At 39.6% G+C, this 27,152-nt stretch overlaps 1 protein-coding gene across 5 annotated transcripts in view; it reads right to left on the bottom strand.

Annotated features, from left to right (window-relative positions):
* Window positions 1-344: 344 nt before the first annotated feature.
* Window positions 345-27,152, bottom strand: part of BRD1 (bromodomain containing 1) — a 41,810-nt gene continuing 15,002 nt past the window's right edge. Inside the window, exons 6-13 of one of the 5 annotated variants that reach the window (XM_081877830.1) lie at window positions 26,440-26,752; window positions 23,869-24,126; window positions 21,389-21,877; window positions 11,711-11,846; window positions 11,211-11,338; window positions 7,477-7,586; window positions 4,392-4,546; window positions 345-2,195 (exon numbers count right to left, since the gene is read on the bottom strand). In XM_081877830.1, the coding sequence (XP_081733956.1) occupies window positions 2,012-2,195; window positions 4,392-4,546; window positions 7,477-7,586; window positions 11,211-11,338; window positions 11,711-11,846; window positions 21,389-21,877; window positions 23,869-24,126; window positions 26,440-26,752 (1,773 nt within the window). In that variant the 3' untranslated portion in view covers window positions 345-2,011. Of the gene's footprint in view, window positions 2,196-4,391; window positions 4,547-7,476; window positions 7,587-10,323; window positions 10,509-11,210; window positions 11,339-11,710; window positions 11,847-16,094; window positions 16,300-21,388; window positions 21,878-23,868; window positions 24,127-26,439; window positions 26,753-27,152 lie in introns of those variants that run through there. The other 4 variants (XM_081877829.1, XM_081877831.1, XR_014160506.1 and 1 more) reach the window with 4 other exon arrangements.

Here is a 27,152-nt window from a genome sequence, read left to right as displayed (position 1 = left end):
CCCAAATGCACATCCTTTTGTCCAGAGTTTACATACTTTTGCAATCCTCACATTTAAGCTACCGCAGCTTCAATTTTCTTTGGGCTGCTCAGACATTACGCAGAGTTCTTCTTGTAACGCAAACACAGAGAAGTTAAACTTTCGAGATCCTAGAAGTGTTCCTTAGCGACCACAAATATTGCTGCATATGAGATCTGTGAGCGGTTAGGTGGCTCAAAATGCAAGCTCGGTGCAAAACTGGATCCTTTGTATAGCATTTGTAGTGATCTCAGTTATGAGAAAGTGGTTAGGCGATTCTGGCTCTCATGTAGACATCCTAAGGGGCCAAATGCATGACAAAAGTATCACTTGAGAAAGGAAGTTTATTTCAAGCTTCTAAGGGGGTATTACAAACCATAGATAATAAAAAACATTAGAAACTATTCCAAAATTGGTTGTAGCTTTAAAATAAAAATCCAAGCAGGTTTTACAATGAAGAACGCTATTCAATGAAATTGTTTAAAAAGACTTTAAAAGTATTGGCTTTGCCATCTTTGCTAACCCATTTTAAAAAAAAGAAGCTGGGCATAAATATTTCGTGCATTCATATGCATTATTTGGTGTTGCATATTATATATCTCGGTACAGCATTTAAGTTATCACTGAAGAGTCCACTGCAGTGCACTTATAAATAGTGTAGTCATTATAAATCACATTGAAAACATACTTGCCATTTCCATTGTTACAAATTCAGTATTCCAGTGAACATAGAAATAAAGTAGCTACAACAATCAATAGTTTTACTTTATTTTTTAATATAAAAGTTATTACTCGAAACCCACCCTATCATTTTCCTTCCCTAAATGTAATGCTTTAATTCTTCGAAATAAAAATAAAGTACTAATTCTATATACATCACATGTACCATACAAAAATGTATCCAAAGTTTCTATTGCTACCAAAGTGTTCTAAAATTAAAAGTTACATAAATCCCCTTTGAAAGAAAGATTACAAGTTACAAAAAAAGGTCAAATGACACACAACCCATCAAGTTATTTTGTACAACCATTTCCAAGACAGCTTTTTCTCCCAAAGCAAATTGTCTTATGTGCCTATATAAAAATGTATATCAATATACTTTCTCATTTATTTCTCTTTATAAAGCAAAGTAATACATTTTCTACAATAAATATAACACAGGGAGGCACATAAAATCCAGGGGAGATAGATGAGATATGGTTTGCAAGAAATAATATACTCACAGGCTTTAAGCCGGTTGTGTGTAAAACACAAATAATTTCTAAAGTGATATTTTGGGCAACAATGGAGTGTTTTTGGTGATTTTTCAAGTGATGTACATAGCATAATTTTTTTTACTTCTGTTGTCTTTCTCACAAAGTACCCTCCAAAATAATGTAATTTCTTCTCTTAAAATACACATTTGCTGTTGTAAATTTACATCTTAACTATGTGGTACTTTGTGCAAAGATTAATTGATTTATGCAAAATCAAACATTCAGAGGTCTTGTTAAAAAGCTACAGATCACATACAAGTTTCATAAGCAGCACCATATCATAATATATGATTTAGCCAAATCTATCTGATGTTATTTACTTCAAGAAACACCTAGCACCTTAAGCTGGAAGGTGGCGCTGAAGTATTTTTTTTTAATTAAAAAAAAATGCGGAAAGAAATGGAAATGACAATCTATCCCTTTCCCAGCCAAAATAAAAGAAATAAAAAGGTACATCTAAAATCAGAATAAGTTAAGAGTTGAATATACATATATGTACACTTTATGAACACTATGAACAAGATATTTTAGTGGAAAAATCCTCCAAACAGCAACACAATGATAAAAAAAAATCTTTAAATCAATATGGCAATGGTGATTCAGAGGATCTGCTGCAGAACCCTGCCACTGGATCAATGATTACGAAGTTGTATCTTCAATACATTCTTGTAGACGAAGAAGTTAATTTGTAGATCTCTATACAGGGTGGTTTTTTGTGTGCCTTGGCTGCACCTATGTTAGTCAATATCACTGAAGTCACTGACTGGTTCTCCATGGACTCTACTGAGATGGTTCATAGCCCGATCAAAAGCAACCCTTACGGCTTTGCGAATACTTGAGTTCCGACCTTCCATCATTTTTAACTTGTCTATTGTTTCATCAATCCCAAGTGGAATCATTTTGGATTTTGGAAGCCATTGCCTGGAAGAGGATAAGTCAACATCTCAGATACTTATCACCATTTTGGAAAATTAAAAAATACCCTGGTTCTCATGCAATTTTTGTTTTGTTTTAAGTCCTCCTTTCCACTCGAAATAATGCTCACAGCCGTCTACAACAGACAATTAAAACCAACTTCCATTAAAAATTGCAAGGATAACTGTTGGAAATAAAAGAAACCTACACTTACAGATTACCGGTAATCGGAATAATGAAAAGCTAAAAACGCATGGTGGAACAAAAATGTTTGAGTCCAATGTTTAAAACCATACATTACCACCAGCCCCAAGTGGTCTTCAAACAGGGAAGTAAACCAAAATTTCATACAAATCTCATAATGGACAAATTCTCTAAGGAAGTGGTTTTAAAACTGTGGTCCATGGAAAAGATGTGCAGCAGTCAAGAACATCAGTATTAGGCCTGCACTTTATTTTTCAGACAACCAAGGCCATTTCAATGAGGACCATATTATCAAGCAGGCTAACAAGATTACTTTTTAAAAACATGGCATTGGTATGAGATGGCAGATTCATCATTTCTCAGCTGAAGGTCTAAATACACAATCAAGATGGATACTGAACAGGATCAGAGGCTAACAATGACAAACATTACAACAGAATCTGCAGAGGATAAATTCATATGCAACGTTAAGCCAAGTTATGGCTACATGTGAATGATAGAGGCAGCTTTGCTACTCCTGCCACATGGTTGTTAATAATAATAATAATAATAATAATAATTTATACCCCACCCATCTGGCTAGGTTTCCCCAGCCACTCTGGGTGGCTCCCAACAGGATATTAAAAACACAATAAAACATCAAACATTAAAAACTTCCCTAAACAGGGCTGCCTTCAGATGTCTTCTAAAAGTCAGTTGTTTATTTCCTTGACATCTGGTGGAAGGGCGTTCCACACGGCAGGCACCACTACCGAGAAGGTTCCCTGTAACCTCACTTCTCGCAGTGAGGGAACCACCAGAAAGCCCTCGGAGCTGGACCTCAGTGTCCAGGCTGAACGATGGGGGTGGAGACACTCCTTCAGGTATACTGGACCGAGGCTGTTTTGGGCTTTAAAGGTCAGCACCAACACTTTGAATTGTGCTTGGAAACGTACTGGGAGGCAATATAGATTTTTCAAGACCGGTGTTATACGGTCTTGGTGGCCACTCCCAGTCACCAGTCTAGCTGCTGCATTCTGGATTAGTTGTAGTTTCCAGGTCACCTTCAAAGGTACCCCCATGTAGAGTGCATTGCAGCAGTCCAAGCGGGAGATAACCAGAGCATGCACCACTCTGGCAAGACAGTTTGTGGGGAGGTAGGGTCTCAGCTTGCATACCAGATGTACTGTTACATCTGAACCAGAGCTTGTGGTTTATCTGTCCCAGATATGCCATGACTGGTAAAGCAATGAAATGAACCTTGGCCACAGGACATGCTTTGCTTGGAGGGACAAAAGCCCAGATAACACTAAGTCAAACTATGGCTTTAACTCACAGCATGACCAGAGCAAAATGGTTCCAATTTTCACTCAATGCACTCAGTGTGTAGTTGTTCAAACGTGGCTTGGCATTGTGGTATGTACAAATAAGGCCTTTGATTACGACTGGACGTCACAATAAATCATAGTTCATCATGGCAGGAACGTGCCTGCACAAATCTTGTGCTTGCATGCTCCCAATTTTCCTCTGGTGTTGCTATTGAGAAGTTCTGAAGCTTTCAATTCAGTTTCTGGTTCACTGTAGCTGATCATTACATCTGAACCTGAAAAAACCATGGTTACTCTTAAGTATGGTTTAAAACAAGCCAACTTCAAACCATGAATCATGAAGGTGGCTCGTTTCAAATAAAGTTCAAGTTAAGCTTCGCTTTTGCGCTGGAAGAGAGAAAGGGGAAGCCTTTAAGCCCAAGGCTAGCACAGCCTTATTCCTTTCAAAATAAACTATGGTTTATCATGATGTCTAAACACAGTTACTACAGGAGGAATTAGGTTTTTCAGAAGCTGGAGCTTTTATGCTTCCTAAAATTATTTGGATCACGCAAGTAACATTTTTATCTCCTCCTGCAAAATTCCATTTCTGAGCAAATAAGGAGTTGTGGAACCCAATTTATCACATTTTCAGCTGCCCTTACAGTTAAAATATACAGGACTTTTTCATTTGAGAAAGAAGTTTACATACCAGCTCCTTTTATTGTCAAAAAATAAAACCAAGAAAAGCTTCTCATCCGATTTGGTCTGCATTTGTTCTCCAATTTTCAACACATCAAGGGGTGGCACTGGTATTGTAACACCATTGTGATGACCAGCAACACGAGGCATTTTAGGGTCAATTATCTATAAAATGGAGGCGAAAGGATAATAATTTAGTAACTGTTCTTAAAGATTTTATTGTATATTAGGCAGCTATCTACTAACATAAATCTCAAACCAATGTACACAACATTAAACTCAATTCACAGGAGTCACGCTCTTAATAATGTGGTAACTTCGCATTCAGTTCCCACATGATGAAGCCCCAGGCTGCTACAGCAAGAATAACTAACTCGTGGTCCTCCAGCGGTTGCTCAATTCCAGCCAGCCTAATCAACCATCAGGGATGATGCGAGTTTGAATCCAGCTATCTCTGAAGGACCACAGGCGAGCCAGCCCTGTGCGACAGTAACCTCTTTGAAATAACCTACTATTTACCCATTAAGTACACTTTGGTATCCAATGCTTAAGACTTTAATTTGTTAGACATTGTGGTTATTATGGTTATTTATTAAATTCATATACCACCCTTTAACCAAAGATCACAGGCCATTTCATAGCATAACACTACAGAATGGAAACACAAAATACATACAACAACCACCATCACCAATAACTGCCTCTCATAAACAAAACTGAAAGTCCAGATTGTTTAATTAGTCAAAGGCCTGGTTATAGAGGAACATTTTTGCCTGGAGCCTAAAGATATGTAGCGAAGGCACCAGGAGAGCCTCTCTGGAGACAGCATTCCACAGAGAGCCATGGCAGAAAAGGCCCGTTTCCGTGTTGCCACCCTCTAGACCTCTTGTGGAGGAAGCACATGAAGGACCTTGGATGATGATTTGAAGGCCTGGTTCAGACCTTCAGGTAAAAAATAAAAAGGTAAAGGACCCCTGGTCCAGTCAAAGGCGACTATGGGGTGTGGCGCTCATCTTGCTTTTCAGGCCGAGGTAGCGGGCGTTTGTCCACAGACAGCTTTCCAGGTCATGTGGCCAGCATGACTAAACCGCTTCTGGCACAACGGAACACCATGACGGAAACCAGAGTGCATGGAAACACCGTTTACCTTCCTGCCACAGGGGTACCTACTTATCTACTTGCACTGGTGTGCTTTTGAACTGCGAGGTTGGCAGAAGCTGGGACAGAGCAACGGGAGCTCACCCCTTTGTGCAGATTCAAACCACCAACCTTCTGATCGGCAACCCAAGAGGCTCAGTGGTTTGGACCACAGAGCAGTACTGAGCCATTTAAGGCTTTATAGATCCAAACCAGCACTTTGAATTGGGCCTGGCAGCTAATTGAGCAATGTGGCCGCCATTTTCTACACCAGGTGAAGTTTCCAAACCACCTTCAGAAGCAGCCACATGTTCAATGCATTGTATTAATCTACACTGGAGATTGCCAAAGCACAGGCAGCAGAAGCGAAGCTATCCCTGGCCAGATAGGGGCACAGCTGGGCCACCAGTCAAAGCTGAGGGAAGGAACTATGCACCACCGAGGCCACCTGAGCCTCAAGTGACAGCAATGGATCCAGGAATATCCCCAAGCTATGTACCCACTCCTTCAGAGGGAATGTGACCCCGTCAAGAGCAGGCAACTTCCCATTCATTCACTCTAGGGAACAACCCACTAACAGTGGCTTAGTCTTATCTGGATTGGGCTCTCATCCAGCCCCATTACCAGGCAAGACACTGGTCCAGCACTTCAACTGCCTCACCTGCAGATGCAAAGGAGAAGTAGAGCTGTGTGTCATCAGCATATTGCTGACAACATAGTCCCAAATTGTGGATAGCCCAACTCGGTGGTTTCATGTCAATACTAAACAGCATGAGGGATAAAACTGAACCCACATTGACGACTCCACGGAGCTGAAGCGCACTCCCCAAGCATCATTCTCTTGGAAACGGCTAAGGAAGACCAAGAAGTGATGCCCACCCCTAACTCGGACAGCCACTCCAGAAGGATACCGTGATCGATAGTATCAAAAGCCGCTGAGAAGTCAAGGAGAAGTAACTGGAATGCATTTCCCCACTCTCCCTACAAGGGTCATCATAAAAGGAGACCAAAACCATTTCTGTACCAAAACCAGGCATAAACTGTTATTGAAATGGATCTATTAATATTTCCAGTATCAATTTATTCCAACTTGGTACAGAAAACCAGGTTTGCTTGTTGTTGTTGTTGTTTAAGAACGTATTGGAGAGTTGACATCTCCAAACATGGATATGAAGGGACATATATATATACAAGTTGGAATAAATTAATGGGAAACTAATTATTGGGTATACTTCCAAAATTGGGCTAACATGACACTTACATGGAAACTGACTCTGAAAGCATCAGAATATGACAACTACCACTTGCCATTTCATGAACTCAGATGCACGCATAATAAATTGTGCAACTGGAATAAAAAAAGGTACCGTATTTTTCACCCTATAGGACACACTTTTTCCCCTCCAAAAATGAAGGGGAAATGTGTGTGCGTCCTATGGGGCGAATGCAGGCTTTCGCTGAAGCTTGGAGAGTGAAAGGGGTTGGTGTGCACCGACCCCTCTTGCTCTCCAGGCTTCAGGAAGCTGTCCGCAAGCCGTGGGAGAGCTGCCTGCACCCCGGAGCTCTCCCACCTCTTGCGGAGACCTGCTTTGGAGGCTGGCGATGGGGAGAAGCACACTTCTCCCCATCGCCAGCCCCACAAGCTCGGGGGACAGCGGGGAGGCGGAGGGGCTGCCATCCCGCTATTCCCCGACTTGCTTTGGAGGCTGGCGGTGGGGAGAAGGGCACTTCTCCCTATCGCCAGGCCCACAAGCTCGGGGGACAGCGGGGAGGCGGAGCGCGTCTTCTCGCTGTTCCCCGACCTGGTTCTTCCAGCCCCTGGGGGGGGGGAATGTATTTTTTTTTCTTTATTTCCCCCCAAAAAACTAGGTGCGTCCTATGGGCCAGTGCGTCCTATGGGGCGAAAAATATGGTATCTTACTTCTAGTCACCTCTAATATAAATGACAAATAACTCACCAGTGCTGGATAGGAAGGATACCCACTGCATTTGGCCCACACAACTTTTAGAGGCTCAAGGACAGAATTGGAAGCATCTGTTGAAATCCACATGCTGCTGTGCCCAACTTCTAAAGGGGGAAAAAAGAGAGAGAGAGAAAATCAATAACAGCTACAGTTGATGCAATGGTTGACACACTGAAAAGGTAAACTTTGTGTGTGCCCTTTGAGTAGGGCATTAGCATGAAGCAGCTCCTATGTTGTTTAGGCAATTTTAACCAGCTGTTAATCTTTGCTCTTCTACTTGCTCGTCTTTGGTGTGGTGAAAAACAGTCCATACCACATGGGTTTCAGAACAAAACATTCCATGCAGAAATGCGGCTACATCAAGGTTGGAGGTGGCTCAATATATTGTTACACATAGTTCACTGGCTGACTGGGAGAACAGAGTAACATATTGACCAGTTTAACCAGTTAATATTATGCATGCAAGAACCACATATATGTTGAGCTAAGAGAATTTGTTGGCTGTGGCCTTTTAAGACTCTTGAGTGATCATTTCCACAAATTGAAACTGGCAGTCCTGTGATTCTGTTCTCCTGTTGTTTAGTGTAGATTTGCAGAAGGAAAATCAAACACTAAGTCAACTAACTTTTAGTCACAGTAGACCCACTGAAATTAAGTTTGAGCCATGAACTTCAGTGGGTCAACTTTGAGTAAAAGTTAGTTGAATAATGATGATGCTTATGACTAGGAAACTCCTATAGCCTGTTCACAAGAATCAGCATTCCTGCAAAGGATAGTAATTAGTTTTACATGGCATGGAAACAAGTAGGACTGAAATAATTGATCACATTAGTTATAAGGCCACAGTCATGATCCCACGTTAAGCCCTATAATAAGGAATCTGGAAGTGGGGATGCAAGTTCTATGGCTTGATTTGGAACTTGACAGGGTAGAAGAGTTAGGTCCATACTGAATTTGAGGTAGAAATGCTATAAAATGACTTGTTTTGAATGAGAAAAATGTTTGATGAGCGACTAGCACTTTTAAACCATTTTTTTCCCTTCCCAAAGACATTGATGGTTTGGTTTTATTTATGTATGTATGGCATTTATTCCCCAACCCTTTTGCCAAAAAGACTCTTAAGAGCAGCTTACAAAAAATTATAATTAGATGGTCCTTGCCCTCAGACTTGCAATTAAGAAAAAGGAGAGTGGGAGTGGGTGGACTTTTTGGAAAGATTTTTGTTTTTACTGCATCTTTTGCAAAACTTTTTACTGCAATAGATCAAGGGGAATGTCTAACTCGTGCCATTACCCAGGAGTTTTTTTGTTTTTTTTTTAATAAATTTTTTTTTTTTTTAAAAAAAGCATTTTCTGGTCCAAAGTTTGCCTAAGCTCCCATGAATGAGGAAATTTATGCACGTGCTCAGTATGAACCGGCGTTGCCCAGCAACAGTTTGAAAGGCAGCCCATTTTACGAGTCAGAGAAGTTTGCAGGTAAGAAAGGTCCTTCTACCACCCTGCCATTCTGTGCACACAGCAAACCCAATGTTCAAGAGAAAATCAAGACGAAGTGCGAGTGAAATTTGGTCAAATCATACCCTACCTCAGTTACATTCTGTATGCCAGATTCCACATTGACACAACACATGGTTTTAATTTTTCCAAAAGAATAGTTTATAAAGTGAACCAATGTAGGGTAAGAGTTAGTTTGGTGGATAAGGAATCCTCATCAGCCGTGACGGTTAAGGTACCATAGGGTTTTTGCGAGGATGAAATGGAAGAGGCAGAATTATGTACACTACCTCGAGCTCCTTAGAGGAAAGGAAGCATAGAAAATTATTTCAAGTTTATACGATGGAACCTTGGTTCTCAAACGCCTTGGTACTCAAACATTTCAGCTCCCAAACGCCAAAAACCCAGAAGTAAGTGTTCCAGTTTTAAAATGCTTTTCGGAAGCCAAACATCCGATGCAGCTTTCAGCTATTGTTTCTGGGGTGCCAGTGCCAATCAGAAGCCGTGCCTTGGCTTTCAAACTTTTCGGAAGTCGAAAGGACTTCCAGAATAGATTATGTTCAAGAACCAAGGTACCACTGTAATTTTAAATTACCAATACACAGTTCCGCTTTCCACTGCTATAACTAGAAATAGAGGCAGATGTGTGTTGTGTTTTAATCGTATCAAATGACTAGACTTCTCGACAACTCAGTTTCCCACAGGCTCTTCAGGAGCATCTCAGCTAAGTCTAACAGACTTGAGGCACTTACAGACTGAACTCCAGAAAAGCTGAAACATGGTTCAGGTTTAATGATGGTATAAGTTTATGCCCAGGATCTCATTCCACACAGTGTTCTGAATTATACATACAGTTTCTGAGCAGGTAATTTATTAAGAGGCCCCAGCACTCAAATACAGTACCATACCTATAAACAGAAGTGTAATGGTGGAAGGCAAACCCTGGTTGTGTGTGTCTGTGTGCGTGTCAACTCCTCCTCCTCCCCTCTTAAAACAGTCCCTTCCAACTCTTTTCATTTGTGCCAGTTGTGTAGTTGCAACATGGAAGGGTAACTTCAGTTGCATGTTAGCTTCAGCTGCATAGACTATTCCAGTGAAGAGACAAATCTGGGAGTTAGGCTGATCCCTCGGCAACGGAAAGCCTTTGAAGAGAGAGGTTATTACCCCTCAAATGCTATCTATATCAGGTCGCTCAACCTTTGCTACTGTGTCCTTTCTTCTAGCAGATCAAGATAATCAGGCAACAGCAAAAACTGCAGAAAATTTAGCAGGGGCAATTAGAATAAGATCTATTATTTGATCATTGATGTAAACCTCCAGAATGTATTTTGTATAGTTAAGTTTTTACCTCTATCTTCAGTACACTGTATTTTATTTTATTGCTACGGCTAGTGGCTGGTGCAAATAAAGGTTCTTCTGATTCTGAACTGCAAGCCATTCTGCTCCAAGGTGGCGGCGAAGCTTGAACTAACCACAGCATGGATCCCGTACCATACTGCCTCAATTATGTGTCTTGTTCTCAGCTGCGATTTCCTGGCATTTTGGAGCAGAGTCAACATGGAAAGCCCTGAACACAACATGCAAACTAAGAGTTCTTTGTTAATTGAAATTTATTTGCTTAGTGACACCAGTGTGTTAAGGCAATATATAGAACAGGGAAAATATAGTGCTCAAAGGGCTTACAGTTTATATTAGATGGACAAAAGAAGTAACGAGGGCGTGAACAAGAGACAACAGCTGAGGGAAAGCAGATGAAGTGAAGCGAGGCTGGTGCAGGAAAGGCAATGCTAACAAGGCCTCGAGGTGGAGATGTGCTAAAGGGAATGGTTAAATAGTCATAAGGGACCAACTGCTATAATCACAAAGAGCAGAACACAAGGCAAGGAAAGAGTTTAAAGGTGTAACGGGTGTTCAAAGCAGATCAATTTTAACGATGAATTTAGAAAAGGGTGCATAGGAGGGAAATATGGGTGGGAGAAGGTTTGTGTTTGTTATGTTCAACCTCAAAATGTCTGAGGAAGAGGAAATAAGAGATCGATTAGAAGGAGACACATCGGGGGCAAGTTGGAAAACCTAACGGGTATCTTCAAGAGGTAGACACAAATAGGCAGTCTCACATTCATCTGGCCACAGAGTAAGATGTCCTGGGAAGGCATCACCCTTCATTTCTAGAGAGCAGGCAGGAAGAAACGCCAGATATTTTTTATAAATACATAGCGTAAATATATCAGTTACCAGCCGCAATTCTTGCTGCTTTTGCGTAGTTTCCATTTTCAATGCATGATATCAACTCACTTCGGTCTTCTAACGTGTGTCTTCGTATAAGCGCTGGTTTGCCTTTCCCACATTTTGGCAGGCTAAAACTAGAAACATTTGAAGTGTCAGAAAACATAATAACAATAACAATAGCTTGCAGAAACACGTGGATTGTTATACTTCTTTATAAGGTTTCATGAGCATGACCATTTATATGCCAGAAGTCTCTCACCCCAGTAACTAATATTACTGTTGGGCTGCCCACTTCTGAAATCCAGTGAAGATTCTTGCTTGAGGAAGGGAAATGGGGATTTTTACCACTTCCCTCAGTGTTCCAGAGGGTCCTGCAACCCTCCAGAGAATATTTTCAAGAGGCACAGGGCAAATGACAAAACTGCAGTACCTCTGCTTATAGGAAGACTAGATCCAAATAATTATATTTTGAACATACTTTGGGCTAATAACACCACATTTTTTACCTTGAATTACACAACAGGCTGTTACTTGAGGATATACTAGACTCTGATGCACAACGGCGACGAGGTTCAACTTTTCTCCCTGGAGTATCATTTAACTCCGACTCTTTACTGCCATCTCCAAAACCATTCGAAAGACCTGGCAGGTTAACAAGAGAAAAATACACATAATGTGGAAGTGGATTGTATTTTCATACATGTTTCAATATATACTTATGTGCATGTTTTAGTACCTCTGTTAATAGAGCTGTAACATGTGCAAGAGGAATGAGATTAAACGTTAAATAGTTAAGTGAAACATGCAGAATGTGTAGACATCAGTGAAGACAGAGGAGGGACTGATCAAAGGACTGATACTTGTTGCAAGATATATCCAACTGTGCCGCTCCTAAAGCAATGCATGCAGAACGAAGTCTAGGCAAACATACAAAAGACAGGTCTACATTTTCATTAAATATCTAGAAATTAAAAGAATGTGAGTTAATACAGTACTTAACGCATCTGAGTTGCAAGTGACAGCAAATTCATTCTATTTCTCAAATCGTCAGAAGAAAATGGAGAATGGCTATCTCCAAACGCCCAGCATCGCAAGGACCAGTTTGGTATCAAATAGGTGACTGCTAACTTTCAATAGAGCTCTAGAAAATGCTAACACTGTCTGCACATATTCAGTTTAGGATTCAGAACCTGTGTACAGAAACCTAATACAGCACTAAACTAGTATAAAAGTCCACAACCCAAACAGCTTATCTGCCAACTTTGAAATTTGATCTTCTCTTATTTTAGAAACAGGAATGATAGTGTCTCATATTGTAATAATAAATAAAACTGAAAGATGCTTCAATTGACCATGAATGAAAATTGTACATAAGATTCAACAGATGTATAAAATACGTTGAAAACACGGTGACTCGCAACTTAGGTACATTTTTACACTGCTGAAAACTGATTGGTTGACATGCCATAAATTAAGAGCATGGAAGGCAGAGAGCTTTTTGGGCAGGGTTTTCCCGGGGCAAAAAGAGGTTTTAAGCTCTCTGCCTGGCTCTGGGAGCCTCTTGCGAGATCTCAGAAGACCCCCGTGAGTCCAGTAAGCAAGTCTGAGAGCTTAAAAGCTCTCTGCCTTGCTTGGGGGGGGGGGGTAAGATCTGCTTGGCACATCAGCTGCAGAAGGTAAGATGGCTTATATGGAGGCATGGTTCCGCCAGTATACAAACACTTGTGGGGAACATAGCAACACTAAAATTATGTTTCCTTGGAGTTTTTTAAATAACATGTTTCCAATCTTTCATTTTTCAAAAAAAGAAACCTGCTCTAAGAAATAACTTTTCCTAAAACTGGTACCGTGTGATGAACAAGTCAGACACTAGTTGATCCAACAAGATATGAACCTGTGGCAATACAAGCTGAAGACAACCAACTGCAATACAGAATGCAGGCAAACTGAGATTACAATTTCCCTATACCCACATACGCTCCTTCTTGTCATTCAGTTAGTCACTCTGCATTTTTACACCAGAATATACAGGGTACAGAGAAATCAAAATGAGAAGCAGTCAGCAATAGCTTGTGTCGTATCAGCTTTGAAGGTTTCATGAAGCTTCCTTGTTTCATAGTTGTTTTATATACTCATTTTACAAGGTGGTGGTGCATAGGGAAAGATTACTGAATTACTGACATTGTGCACAAATCTTACTGAAAAACTACTGTTAGAAAGAGCAGTTATAGGGCTGAAGCCCCACGCAGGTAAGATCTTCATCCTCCTCCAAAACAGGACAACATGAATTGGGGGGGAGGAATGCTTGGCTTGAAAGAGCCAGCATCATTATTTCTAAGAGACCAGAGGATCAAATGCTTAGAATTGAAACCAGTGTAATACTGCGTGCTGATCTGTTGTGTGAGCCAAACAGCAAAATATTTCAGGCAAACTGGAAAGACAATTTAAAACTTTTGTACACACACTTCTATATGAGCAGTTAAAGCACAGAAGTTCAAATACCATATCCAACCGAAGTCCATTCCTTACATCCCCACACTATTCCACAACGAGTGCTAATAAATTGCAGAAATATGTGTAAAACATACAGGGCTGGTTCAAGCATGACACAAAAATGTAGTCTAGCATTACAAAAATGAGCTGCATCATGTCCTGCAGCTGTAAGCTAAACTATAGTTAATATTATTATTTTTTAAAAAGCTTCCAGACTTCTCTTAGCCACTCTAGTAGAGAAAGGCAAGGGGGAAGCACTCCAAGGTTTGTTTGTGTAATGCTAAACCATAATTCACCATTAAATCCAAACACAGCCATAGAAGTATACAAAAAACATAAATGATCATTTTAGCAAGAACAGGGTGGAATCTACACATATATAAAATTGCTATGAAAATGCTTTTTCTTTAAAAAAAAAAAGTTTTAAAAAAATATATTGAATTTGCCATAGCTCACCATTGTCATCTAGTGCCACATTTGTATGTTTCACTTTACAACACACACAAAACCTTTTATTTGCAGCAGTATAGCTGAGTCCCAGGTGTTGCCAGAAACAGATACAGTTGCATAAAACGTTTTGGCTTGACCTAACACAAACAATTTACTAAAAATAGAGAGTAAGGAGGAAGAAGCACTTGGTAGCCGGATACTATCAATATCTCAAGCAATTTTAGAGACTCTGTTGGAGCAATGGTAAAATAGCTGAATCTGTTTTCATTTTCTTCTGCATTTGAGATGCTCTGTCAGATCCACACTGAAGTTTTCTGGAACCATTAGTACTCCACGGGAAGTTAACAGACCTTTACAATGATCTTTCTGTGTTTCTAAGTTTTCATTAGTTGCCCAAGCAACTTTTTCCTAACACACCATTCTTTGCTACGGCTATTTTGAGTACATTCAGAAGAAAAGCCATGTTAGTCTGTTTCAACAAGGAAGAGTGTGGCATTCTAAATGTTAAACGCCTATGAAATTTCATTTTTCATAGCCCATTTCAGATCCTTTGCGCTTCTGATGAACAAGCTCTTGCCTACACAAGCTCATGCTGCAAGAAGCTAGTTAAGGGACAACAGAACACTTTCTAAGTAGTAAAGAACTCTTTGACTACTATTGATGAAGATATTCTATGTAACAACATGTACTTAAGATTTTCATACTGTGGAAAGAATATTATTTTTAATAGGTGAAGAGAGAGCGAGCCTAGGGCTTGCCGATCAGAAGGTCGGCGGTTCGAATCTCCGCAACGGGGTGAGCTCCTGTTGCTTGGTCCCAGCTCCTGCCCACCTAGCAGTTCGAAAGCATGCAGTGCAAGTAAATAGGTACCACTCCAGCAGGAAGGTAAACAGTGTTTCCGTGCGCTGCTCTGGTTCACCAGAAGCGGCTTAGTCATGCTGGTCACATGACCCGGAAGTTGTACTCCGGCTCCCTCGGCCAGTAAAGAGAGATGAGCGCAGCAACCCCAGAGTTGTCCGCAAATGGACCTAACGGTCAGAGGTCCCTTTACCTTTACCTTGAGTGTAAGTTGAAGCAGATATGCAACTGTCACAATAGAAGCTACAACTACAACTACTCCTTGCTGTAACACAACTAACCATTTCATGGAAACACAGGATACACAAAACAATTAAAAAAATCTATTTCATTATTTTGGAACTGAAGTTATACCCAATCTGTAAATATGGAGTCAAACTTATTGTGTCAAGAGTGTTTAAAATTTATGTAAAAAAGAAGTAGCCCCGTGTCTACCAGATAAGAATTCTCGACTGGACTCTGAAAAAAGTCAATGCAGTAGAAAGCAATCAGTTATGAAGAAATAGAAGAAAAAGGGAAGGATTTTTTTTTTAAAAAAAATGAGGAAAACTAAGTTTGGAAAGTAAACATAAGATACTGCATTTAGGAATTCAAAATCCCTTTGGCTTAGGAAGTTACAAAACCCTTGCCTAATTCCCTCTCTGTATAACGCAGGATTGGGTTTTCTGATCTAGGCAGTAATTGAGGGTGTCGGCTGGCAAGTATTTTCAATAATCAATGAATGGCACCACTATATAGACCCTTTTTGCTGCCCAGTGCTAGTGCAAAATCATGTTCAATTCCTATAGAGCCCTGTATTTTCTGCAACAAAATAAAGATGGAGAGAAATGTAGTTATTATATTTGGTGAATGTATTATGGAGTCTATATCCTGGCCAAGGGAAGATTAGATTGGCTTGCAGAGGAATGGCGATGGAAAGGAACATTCTTAACCAATCAACCCACAAGGAGCACGTTTGAGGTAAGACTTCTGGGGATTGGTAAAACTGCGACCAATTTATGTCACATAAGATTGCAACATACAACTTCATAACTTACGGAGATGGGGAAATATACTGAATGAAGAGCATAGGTTCATATATATCAAAGACTTCCTCCAACAGGGTTCAAGATATTGATTTTGTTTTAAGGATGGCTGGTGTCTCCAACATGATCCAAAATAATTACTTGAAATGTAATTGTCTTTCTGCGTTCCAAAATGATCATTACATTGAATTCCAGTCCGTGTTCAGGATAATAGAAAATAATTAGGATCCAAATAGATAAATACTCAGCATATTAGTTAATATGAGAACCTGGAAGACAGTGAAAAAGCCATTTAGTCTCACTGAAAGGGAAAAGAGCTTTAATTAAATAAGCCCTCCTCCCAGCAGTATCCAGAGCAAGAATAGCAAAAAACTATGCAAACTATCAATGTCTTCTACTAGTCATATTTAATGTAATATCTGAAAGTGGAAGACTGAAATATTCTCCACTTTGAATCAACTGCTCATTACTGAAAGATGTAGCAGCAGAGAGCTTAGGGGCATTTTTCATACGAGATACCATGAACAGGGGCTGCATTTTTGCAGAAATTCATTCCAATGAAAGAAGATGACAGATTAATTTATCCACCTATTTCTATATTTAGAGCATCAGTACCTCTAAAGATGCTTCAGCAGTACAGTAAGACATTAGCAGACGAAGCCCAAGGAAGTACCTTGCACATGTGAATTTAGAAGGTGTATTGTGAGTTAGCAGAAGCATGTGCTAAGGGTCACAAGATGCTACTGAACTGGTTTTCAGCACACAGAATTTTTTAAAAAGGAAATTGTAGGATTAGGGTGAAGGAACTACTAAATTGTTTATTCCAAATTTTGCTTTTACCATGTACAATAGTTAAGTAGTTCAAAGAAAACAATATACGCTGCAGTTAATTGATGCATCGTAAGATTTCTATGCAGCGTTTTAGAAATGTTTCCAGCTACTGTCAATTGCTCCACAAATAAGAAAACAGACTAGAGGGCATCAAGTTCCACAATTTCAGAAGTAAACTGAGCTTATTCTTTCCAAAACACTCTCACAGCATTTCCTTAATAATTACATAACACACACACAATTAAAGAAAGGATCTTACTTTTCCACATTAGAGATATAGCTATAGAATTGTCCTGCTTACATTTTCAGTAAAGTACTGGAAACATTATCATTTCAATATTTCTAACAAAAACCGGGTAAGATATTCTAGTATAGTTGATAGTCTATTAGTTTTTCCCTGCCAATTTTATACTTAAGTTAAACTTGAGTTTTGATCAACACTCATGAGAACACTTAGAAAGAGCTTTTTTTCTGCTAACAGATATCAAAGATTGCATGAACACTAGGGATCTAGAAAAACAGCTTTATGGAAGTTTTCTTAATAAGGCCAGCAGCAAGTCATCTGCATCCGCAATATACATTAGAAGAGTCTTGTAAGATGATTAATTGAAATAGTGTCGACACTCTGAAACAGCTTTATTCAACAACAAAATACTGCACTATGCCATCCTTCTACTCAAAGCACAACAGTATTTACAAAAGATCTATTTAAGTGCAAAGAAGAAACATTTGCCAATTAACTAATACTGCCTGAATATTTTATGGGCTTAAAAAGTTCTATATAAGAGAGATGGGACAGAAACACAAATAATAAAAAAAAGCTTTACAGCATTTTCTTCTTCTTTCCCTCAGAAGGGAATATTCAGTTGATACCACCAGGGAAAAACTTATTTCTGGGTTAGGATTATAAACTCACCCCGCTTTCTAGATTTTGCAACTATTTAAAATAGGTGATATAAAACATTTGCCAAGAAAAATATATTTAACATTTACCTATACAGTCATACCTCAGTTTACAGACACTTCAGTTTGCACGATTTTGGGTTGTGTACCGTGCCGAACCCGAAAGTACCAGAATGGGTTACTTCTGGGTTACAGCGCTTGCGCAAAAGCGCCAAATTGCAACCCGAGCGTGTGCAGACGCAGCAATGCGGGTTGCAAACGTGTTTCTCGCACAGATCACGTTTGCAACCCGAGTGTCCACTGTACATTTTTTTAATTAAAAAAAAAAATCAACAGTAAAAATTGGAGTTCTGAAAAAAAGGGGACACCAACACTTCTCTCTCCCTGCTGCTTCTCAACTTTAGGGGCACTTTTGCTCTTTCACGTGTAGTAGTGAGGCAGGCAGCGGGGAGGAGAGAAAAGAAACAGCACTATGTGTCATCACGTGTTCACTGTGAAACTGGAACGGCACAATTGGAACTTCTCAGGAAAGCGTGAGGAGGCTGGGCCAAGAAGAGGAAGGAAGAGAGAAACACACCGTTCCAATGGTAGGAAGGAAAGGGCATGATTCCTCGGATGTTGTCCTCGCAACCCAAGTTCCAGGCAACTGATCAAAAAGGGATCAAAAGGGATCAACAAGGCCACTCACCAGCAAGCAGCAAGAGCCTCAAGAGAACAGGACACCGATTGCTACTCGCAAGTCTAATTTCCATTGCAGTTTTTGAGCAGGTAAGAAATAGCAGAAGTTCCTACCAAGCAAATGGTGACACTTCCAATATTTCTTACTGCCGGCCCCCTTACCTCCACACAAATGCCTACCCTCCCAGGTATTCTGTGAATGCCAGATGACGCAGGAGAGGGGACTGGTAGCAATTACATGATAGCTGGCAAGTAAGCCAAGGAACGCTTGTGAACCACTGGTTCTTGTGAGCTTCTGGACCTTTGCTATAACCTCAGTAAAAAAGAGAAAACGTGTTCAGTAGGAAGATTCTGGACAAATATAGAGAAGGGGGGGCTCTGCTATGAGTTCATAATGAGCTGCAAGAAACAAACTAGCAAGTGGCATACTCTTGCGTTAGAGGTTCCTTAGGCATGTAGGCAGGCATAATGCAACACAATGAGAACAGACACACACAGGTAAACTTTGTTCAGATGGCATTCTAGACACAAGGAAAAATGAGTTCCACTTGTAAAATACTGACTTTAAAGCTAAGTCAAGCAGCTACTAGATCAGGCTTCCTCAACCTCGGCCCTCCACAAGTCCCATGATCCCTAGCTAGCAGGACCAGTGGTCAGGGATGCTGGGAATTGTAGGCTCAAAACATCTGGAGGGCTGAGGTTGAGGAAGCCTATACTAGATGCTACTATTTGCTAAAACAAGTCAGGCTAAGAACATGCTTCTGGTGGATATTCAGGTAAATGGGGTTTGTATCTATGTATGTGTGTGTGTATATAAATGAAAAAATGACTAAGTAAATAAACACACATGGAAACATACAGAGGCACCAACTACAAAAGACATTTCTCTCTCTGCACCAAATGCTAGTCAACACAGTTTGATCTGACATTTCTAGAAACTGCAATGAGAAATGGTGGGGGTGGAAACTCAAATATAGACTTTGTGGGTAAAAACATTCTATAGTGTGTGATAGTTGGGGCAGCCCATTAAACAGTTGTTCCTGTGACACATTCCCCATCGAGATGCAGAACACAATTGTATGCAGGGAGAACTAGTTAGCTGCACGTAAGTTGCACCGAGTTCAATGGGATCTAAGTTCCATTTCCTTCAACTGGACCCAAGTAAGACTAACTTGCTCTGGATTTAAACCCATATTTGATACCTGCAATATTCTCTGAACAATTAATACTTGAAAACGTATGCCAATCACAGCCTCTTCAACTGAACTCCTGGCCACAGAAAAGAAAAACATGGAAGCAGAACAGTAGAGAGGAAAGCAATCTTGTTAGCTAATTTAAAGAGATAATTAGCTGAAGTCAACAAGTTTACTGAATAGGCATCTTGAAGGGTAACATCCTGAAAATCTGGTTTGCTACTGTTGCTGGTTTGCTCAATTACTGGTTTGTTCAACAGAACAGCTCTTTGCTGTGAATCAGGTCTGATGGCTTGAACCACTAAAACGAACACCGTTCACCAAGCTACTTTCTGCTTTTGCCGTTTCACACAAAAGTAAAAGTGTAAATCACCACTATTTTCTACATTGCAAACAAATAAATCTGCTGAACACAACAAGTATATGAAAGATGAATGTCAGACCATTATGCTTAAAACAAGCTGCTCAAATGCTTGAAAAGCTGACATTAACAGCAGCACATCATAATCAAGTGTGTGTATTTTGTATCGCCAAACTGATCCTTTAAAAATGTTACACGTTTTCAATGACACAATGCAGATATAACATTCCCTCTTGTCTGACCACGGTTAAGAGACCAGCTGTGTGTTACGGACTCAAAATCTCCTTTCCTGCTCCCACACAATCTTCGTCACAGGAAGAAAGGAGATGGACAGGAAAACCTTATGGTTTGTTACGCCAGGCTGGCACAGCAAACAGGTCCAGATCGCAACTTACCACCAGCACGGCCACCTTTTTAATTCAGTTAACCTGTTGCTGGTCCAGCTCCACCTCTGCCTTCCCAGACACCCCTTGGGGGGGGGGGCTTTATACTAGATACCACCAGCAACAGCTTCCATATAACCACCGTTCAGGCAGGTGAATAAAGGAGAGCTCCACGGGGGCTCCGCTTCCTGCCAGCAAAGCCCAGGCACAGTTGAGTTGGGGGGGCACCACTTCTTCATCCAAGCCCTGGCCAGAGTAGGGATTTGGTTTGCTTTGTAAGAACCTATCACTCAAAAAAATAATAATTCATAACACTAATAAAACTTTCCCCCCAGATTAATCTCATTCATAGCTTTGAGGGTTTTCTTTGAAACACATACACACACCCACACACACCCACACACACAGAGTGTAATATAGGATTGGATCCAAAGGGGCACTCCCAGTGCTAGAGCACTAAAGGGAAAACCATGACGCTTAATCCCGGCAAGCAACGTACACAGCTGCTTGGATCCAACACATAAAACTTAGGGGGGGGGGGACACTACATTTTATACTCAAGAGAGGGCTGCTTCTGGGAATGGCACAACAGAACTGGTCCAAACCTTTTGGGGTTCGAATGTAAATCCTAAAGTTGACCTTTAACAGAATCCATGTATATTCTTCTCATGATTAGACACAAAGGTAGCCATATAAAAGATAGCTAACTAGGCTGCAAGCATTCAGATTCATTAGTGGAGGAGGTTTGAAGAAAGATCTAACATTCAATTTAATTTAAAAGAAGAGCAGATCACAGCAGCAAAGAAAAGAAAAGAAAAACATCCCGGAATATAAAGTTAGACAACATGGATAAAACAAATTAATCAGATGTCAGAAGATATCAGGCTTCTACATATATAAAGCTGTACATTTATATTGTCAATTTAATGTGGGCTTTTTTTTTTAAAAAAGGATTAAATTATTATTTATCCATGTTATCTTTAAAAAGAATATGGAAGCAAATGTTTACCTGTATCCAAACGCTTTACAGGGGACTCATCATCCACCTCAGAATCTCCACAAGCACTCCTTGATCTTTTCCTGGGCTGCAGTAGTGTCTCCAACCTTGGAAGGACTACAGACAAAAAGGTTTTGGTCCCTAGCTGTGGAGAAGTTGGCTGGGTTTCAGTGTTCTTTGCAGACTTTGGGGGGCTTACACTTTTCGATTTGCAGAAGAGAACAGAAGTACGTCTGTTTACATCAGTTGATGACTCAGCTACAGCAGAAACGGTCGACTCACTGAGATTACTGTCAAGTAAGTGTTCTGGAGTGTGTCCATTTATTTCTTTCTGAATGGAAGTACTATACAATTCATTGTCAAATTTTACTCTTTTGTAAAGTTTATTCTGCTCTGGATTGAGTTCTACAGGTTTGAGGGTTGGTGGCTCTGAATTAGTCTCCGAGTTTGAAGGAAGAGGTAATGCATCTGATGGTTCAAGTTTAGGGGGAGATTTATCTCCTGAAAAAATTAATAAAGTTGGGTTTTTGAAAACTGATAGTTATAAGAGCTACTACATAAAACTTAGTATCAAATATGTAGCCCGCAATAATTATTGTTGTTTGATACAAAGTATAACACATAAACTTTAAACCAACTGTCCTAGTTAGTGCCTGGATTTAGGGGGAAATGGTAAGTGTGGAAAAGATTGGCTCTAATCTTCAATGTATTTATTTCATGGCGAGTCCCACAGGAACCAAAGGACTCACTCTTGCATTGTGGACTGAATCTTAAGAATTCCAATTTGTGCCAAAGTTTTAAGCCTCTAAAATACTATTAGCTTTCAAATTGCATAGCGTTTCATGACGTAAGCTGTTTATAAAAGTACTTAAAATACAGTAAGCTGAGTAATATATCCACCTTACCTGTTTAAACTTTTTCAGTTAGTTGTTTTTTTAAAAAACACTTTTGGAGCCTGAAACTGTTGAGAATTAATAGTGGGCTTTGAGAGCTTTGTTAAATTAATATATTATTAAGAATTTCAAAACAGCTTAGAGTTATGGTTACCAGTTTCAATTCAGTAAAACTTGCACTGCTATCTTAAAGGCAAAAACCCGAAAGGAAATATCATAGGTTGGCTCCAGACTTAAGTCATGCTTACAATAAACCCAACCCTAAGGATGACATTCTGTAGTGTACCTGACTGATCAGTGGACTGTTTAAACGACATTGAATTTCACCCACTGACTATTTGGAGGATTTTCTTTTTTTAAAAAAAATCATTCCTTCTACCAAGTCATCTTTCCCCCTACTATTTAGTTTAGTATTGTTCTAACATTCTTTACAGGAATTATTTACCTGGGAGAATGCCTGCTCTTTGGGTCAATAAAGTCTACCACCTTTGTTTTCAAGCACAAGAGCTTCTCTCACTTAACAATCCATACACATTATCTACAAACTCCATGCAGAATGAAAGAGGACATAGAAAAAAAACAGCTATTTCTACCGAAATATTTTGTCAGTATCTTACACCAACAGTACTGAGTGGATGCTTTTGTGACTTTGAGGATACTTAACACTTCCCACAGGTTTCTCCTCTCGTGCAATTTGCTGCTACACACAATGAAAATACTAAGCAGCTCCCCATTTAAACTTGCTTTGGATTTTAACCTTTTCCATATTTTTGACTTAAAAAAAGGATTCACATATTCTTTATTCACATCTCAACCTTTTAATTTTTCCGTTTTTTCCCTTCTTCTTTTTTGCAGTTCACCTATAAAACTTGCATGGCCATGACTGTGAAGGCAGTAGACATAGCAAACATGTGCACCTGAGCTATAAACAACTGCCTTATCAGGTATATTGGGAACAATTTCCAATGCGACAGCAGGGAAAGAAACTAGCCGCTAATGAAAATATGAAGGCCCACCGCAACAAATGCAACTTTCTATGTAATGTAAAAACTGGATAATCACTTGGAAACAGATAGGTGCAACAGTAAGCTTCTTTAGGCACATTAGATTATTCTCACCTCTTCAATCTACTCTTATTTTTTCCATTCCTACATGCTCCCTTTTAAACTGGATTATAGCGATTTCTAGCTTATCTGGAAAACAACTTATTTTACTGCTGCAAGAAACTGAACAAGGATGCACAAATATGGATTTTCTGAAATCTCTTAATCCCTGTGCAATCCTGCCAGCCTCACTCTGATATTATACATGTTTACTCAGAAGCAATTATTTGTAATTCATTCATTGTAGGATTAAGGTACTCTTGGAATCTGGGCAGGGAACATAAGATAATAAAACCTTTTTTAAAAATACCCACCTCTGATTATATACTAAACAAATTAAGTTTAGATTCCTAAATTTGTATTTAGAACCTACAAAAGTATACAGAAGTGCAGGGCTTTTGATAACACTAAGTAATTTCTTATCCCCTTCCACTCAAGGATTGTGGCAATTTCTATCAACTTTTTATTAATACTTGCTTAAATTAACAGATCTTACCTTCTTCGCCTTCTTGTTCTAATACTGCATTTTCTTCTTCAAAACTTCCAATACCTGATTCAATCTGAGAGGGCTGATGCTGTTGCTGGCTTATCTTGATGCGAATCAAGTTAATTTCTTTCTTTAAAAGCTTTGCTCGCTTACTCCTAGAACCACTGGATTTCATTGCACAGGTGAGATCAAGTTTTTCTAGTAACTCTTTCAGCTGTTCTTCCAAAGACATGTGCACTCGGTTAGCAGGATTCAGTAACCTATCCACTGAAGTTAAAAACATAGGCATTTGAACAATGTTTTTCACCCTATAGCATTAAGAGCACAGCTAAAACAGTGTGACACGGGTGCAGCAAGAAACACTTGATAAATTGTAGGATTCTGTTCTCCCACTGCAGCTGGTATTGTCCCAACAGCAGTTTTCACTAAAATCATTAAAACATACCTAGGAAATCTCTAGGATTTCAGACAGCGGTCTCTTGTGCAGTGGACGTTCCTCATGCAAAGCAGATGTTCCAAAGTACAGTCGAACCTTGGTTCTTGAACAGATTCTGGAAGTCCGTTCAACTTCGAAAACCAAGGGGCGGCTTCCGATTGGGCTGCAGGAGCTTCCTGCACTCAATTGGAAGCCGCAGAAGCAGCAGTCGGATGTTCGGGTTCCAAAGAACGTTCGCAAACCGGAACACTCACTTCCTGGTTTGCGACGTTCGGGTGCCAAAACGTACGAGTACCAAGGCGTTCAACAACCAAGGAGCGACTGTACTAACTTTGCATGCCAAAGGACCCAGGTTTAATCACTGGCATCTCCACTTGAAAGGACCCTCAATAGCAGGGCTGGGCAAAACCAATGCCTGAAACCCGAGAGCTACATCTAATCACAACACTGAGCAAAATGAGCCAATGGTATGATTCAATTTCAAATATTCAATGCTAAGACTGTCCTGGCAGCTCCACAAGCTCTATTGATGATCTCATTCACTTCCCTCTGCAACATGAACTGAACATGAATTTTATGTCCTGAAGGGCACAAAAATGCCTTTATGAGTTATTGTATCAAAGCTACTAATGTATTTGGCCATCCAATCTGAAATGAATTCTATGTGTAAGCCTGTATGCAGAATTTCCCTCCCTGTGAATTTCTCCACAGATTTAGCGACTCAAATTTACCTTGCACAGGTCATGAAACAGCACTGATACATTTGCTTTCTGCTATTCTTCCACTCTACATTCCAGGGATTTGTAACGACTTCTTCACTGGGAGTATGTGTTTTTGAATTGCTATAAAAACTCCTTTGCCATCCCCGAAATCTCACATGAATGTATGAGAAGTGCTTTTTCTCAAATCTCAAGGCATAATAACAAATGGATTACTATTGCACTACTGCTAGTTTACATGCATGCTTTTGAAGGAAGAAAGCCTACCACAGGTTTAATTAACTCTCTCGACATATACATTAAAAATTGCTTCTGTATGTGCAGAAGCTGAAATCAAGATTCCTTTCTTTTCCTAGGAGGCCAGAAAGATAATTATGATACAGGCAGGAATATAAATCATATCGGGGTAAGAGTGAGTAGATGGGGAAATTATGCAAATAAATGGTAGAAACAGGAAGCTGTGGCAAAAGCAAATAGTACATGTTCTAGAAATTCACTATAAACTGGAAGACAAACATAACAGGCACTGTCAGTTAATCTGTGGAAGGAATCCAGAATGAAATGAGGAAAGTCCATTCACCCCTAGTTTAACCTCCCATGTTAAAATATCTTGCCATCTTTCTTAAAAAAGTGATTTTTTTGTTTTGCTTTATTATGTTCTTATAAGTTTTTTTTTTACTGTCCAACACTTTTTTCCTATTGCAACACCTACATTCCAGAAGCAGAGTCCATAAAACATGCAAATAAACAATAGGATTTCAGTATTTACTTTCCTAAGAGCAGTCTTCCTGCTTCATATCACAAAATGATCTTTAATCACAGAGATACAAAAAAATTGTGATAAGGCTTTCTACATTACAGCAGTCCCACGATGCCACAAGTGCAGGAAACCCTTGCCATATCCCTAAAGCGCCACACTTTGGTACCAACTGCATATACTGCTAAGCCATGAATCTTCATTTATCAAACCACACTGCATACGCTGCCTAACTTCACTCCTTTGTTCCTGGGAATGAAGCGGCTAACCAAATCACAAAGGTCCTAGCTTTTGTGTTTTGAACTTGAGATCATGTTTGGGTTTTTTTTTTAAATGGCTAAGCCAACAACCATCATTTAAAGCTGGCTATAAATTGTGGCTTGTACTTAACATTACATGCTGGGTTTGGATATAACATTAAACTTTCCACTTCATAGTTTCTTTCCACTTGTGAAAGAAGAGGAGTGACATAGGAATGCTTGGGTTGCACACAGCTCATGCACAGTAGATTTTAATAAACCACGTTTCACGGCTTAGTGCTATAGGCAAAGATGAGCTTTGTGTGAGAAACACACCTTGTTTAAAAGGCTTCAAGAAATCTGAACAAGAATTGACCCACTCAATAACCTGAAAATATTATATCAACACTCATTCTGATGCGTCCTTACCATCTTCCCAGGTGAAAGGTGGAGGAGATTCAAGTTTAGGCCGTTCAGGTAAGTGCATTCCAGTTTCGTTATTATACCCAATTGCCTCCGCATCTCGTCTAGCTTGTCGCAGAACAATACCTCCTTGATCTCTTAACCGCACAGCAGCTCTATAGAATATTGTATCTTTTGCATTGTATTTCATACAGTTTTCAATGATAAGGTTAAAATCTTCTTCAAACTCGTTGAGATTTTTATAAGCTTGGGCATCCAACCGTTTTCTCATAGTAGAAAAATCCATGGGATGTTTAATATGATCCAAATAATCCGGAACCTGCAAGTACATTATTTTTTTTAAAAAAATATATATATTTAATTCTTTCCTCTTTGATTGAAGCAGAAATATAAATATACTATACACTATACCACATTAACAGAAGGCAAAAATTACTTAGTTTCTTCCTAAAAATATTGAATCAATGAGATACATAGAAATGTATAAATGTGTATGTTTGTGACCTTGATAATTTGAAGCTTTGCACTTTCCAAACCTCTGTTCCCTTAATCTACTTTTAAAGGCAACCTTTATTTTAAAGTGACCTGGGCACAGACAAATTAATTTTAATAGTTATGCTAGAAAATAATCTAAAGTACTCTTCTGAGATTTGTATGATTAAATGCTATCATCTGGTTGAAGAATCAAATATTAGGGCTGGATTGAACTAAACAGTTGC

Source organism: Podarcis erhardii (assembly GCF_964252035.2).
Source record: "Podarcis erhardii genome assembly, chromosome: 10".
Taxonomy (NCBI): domain Eukaryota; kingdom Metazoa; phylum Chordata; class Lepidosauria; order Squamata; family Lacertidae; genus Podarcis; species Podarcis erhardii.
The sequence above is the reverse complement of the archived record's forward strand: the minus strand, read 5'-3'. Positions and strand labels throughout refer to the sequence as shown.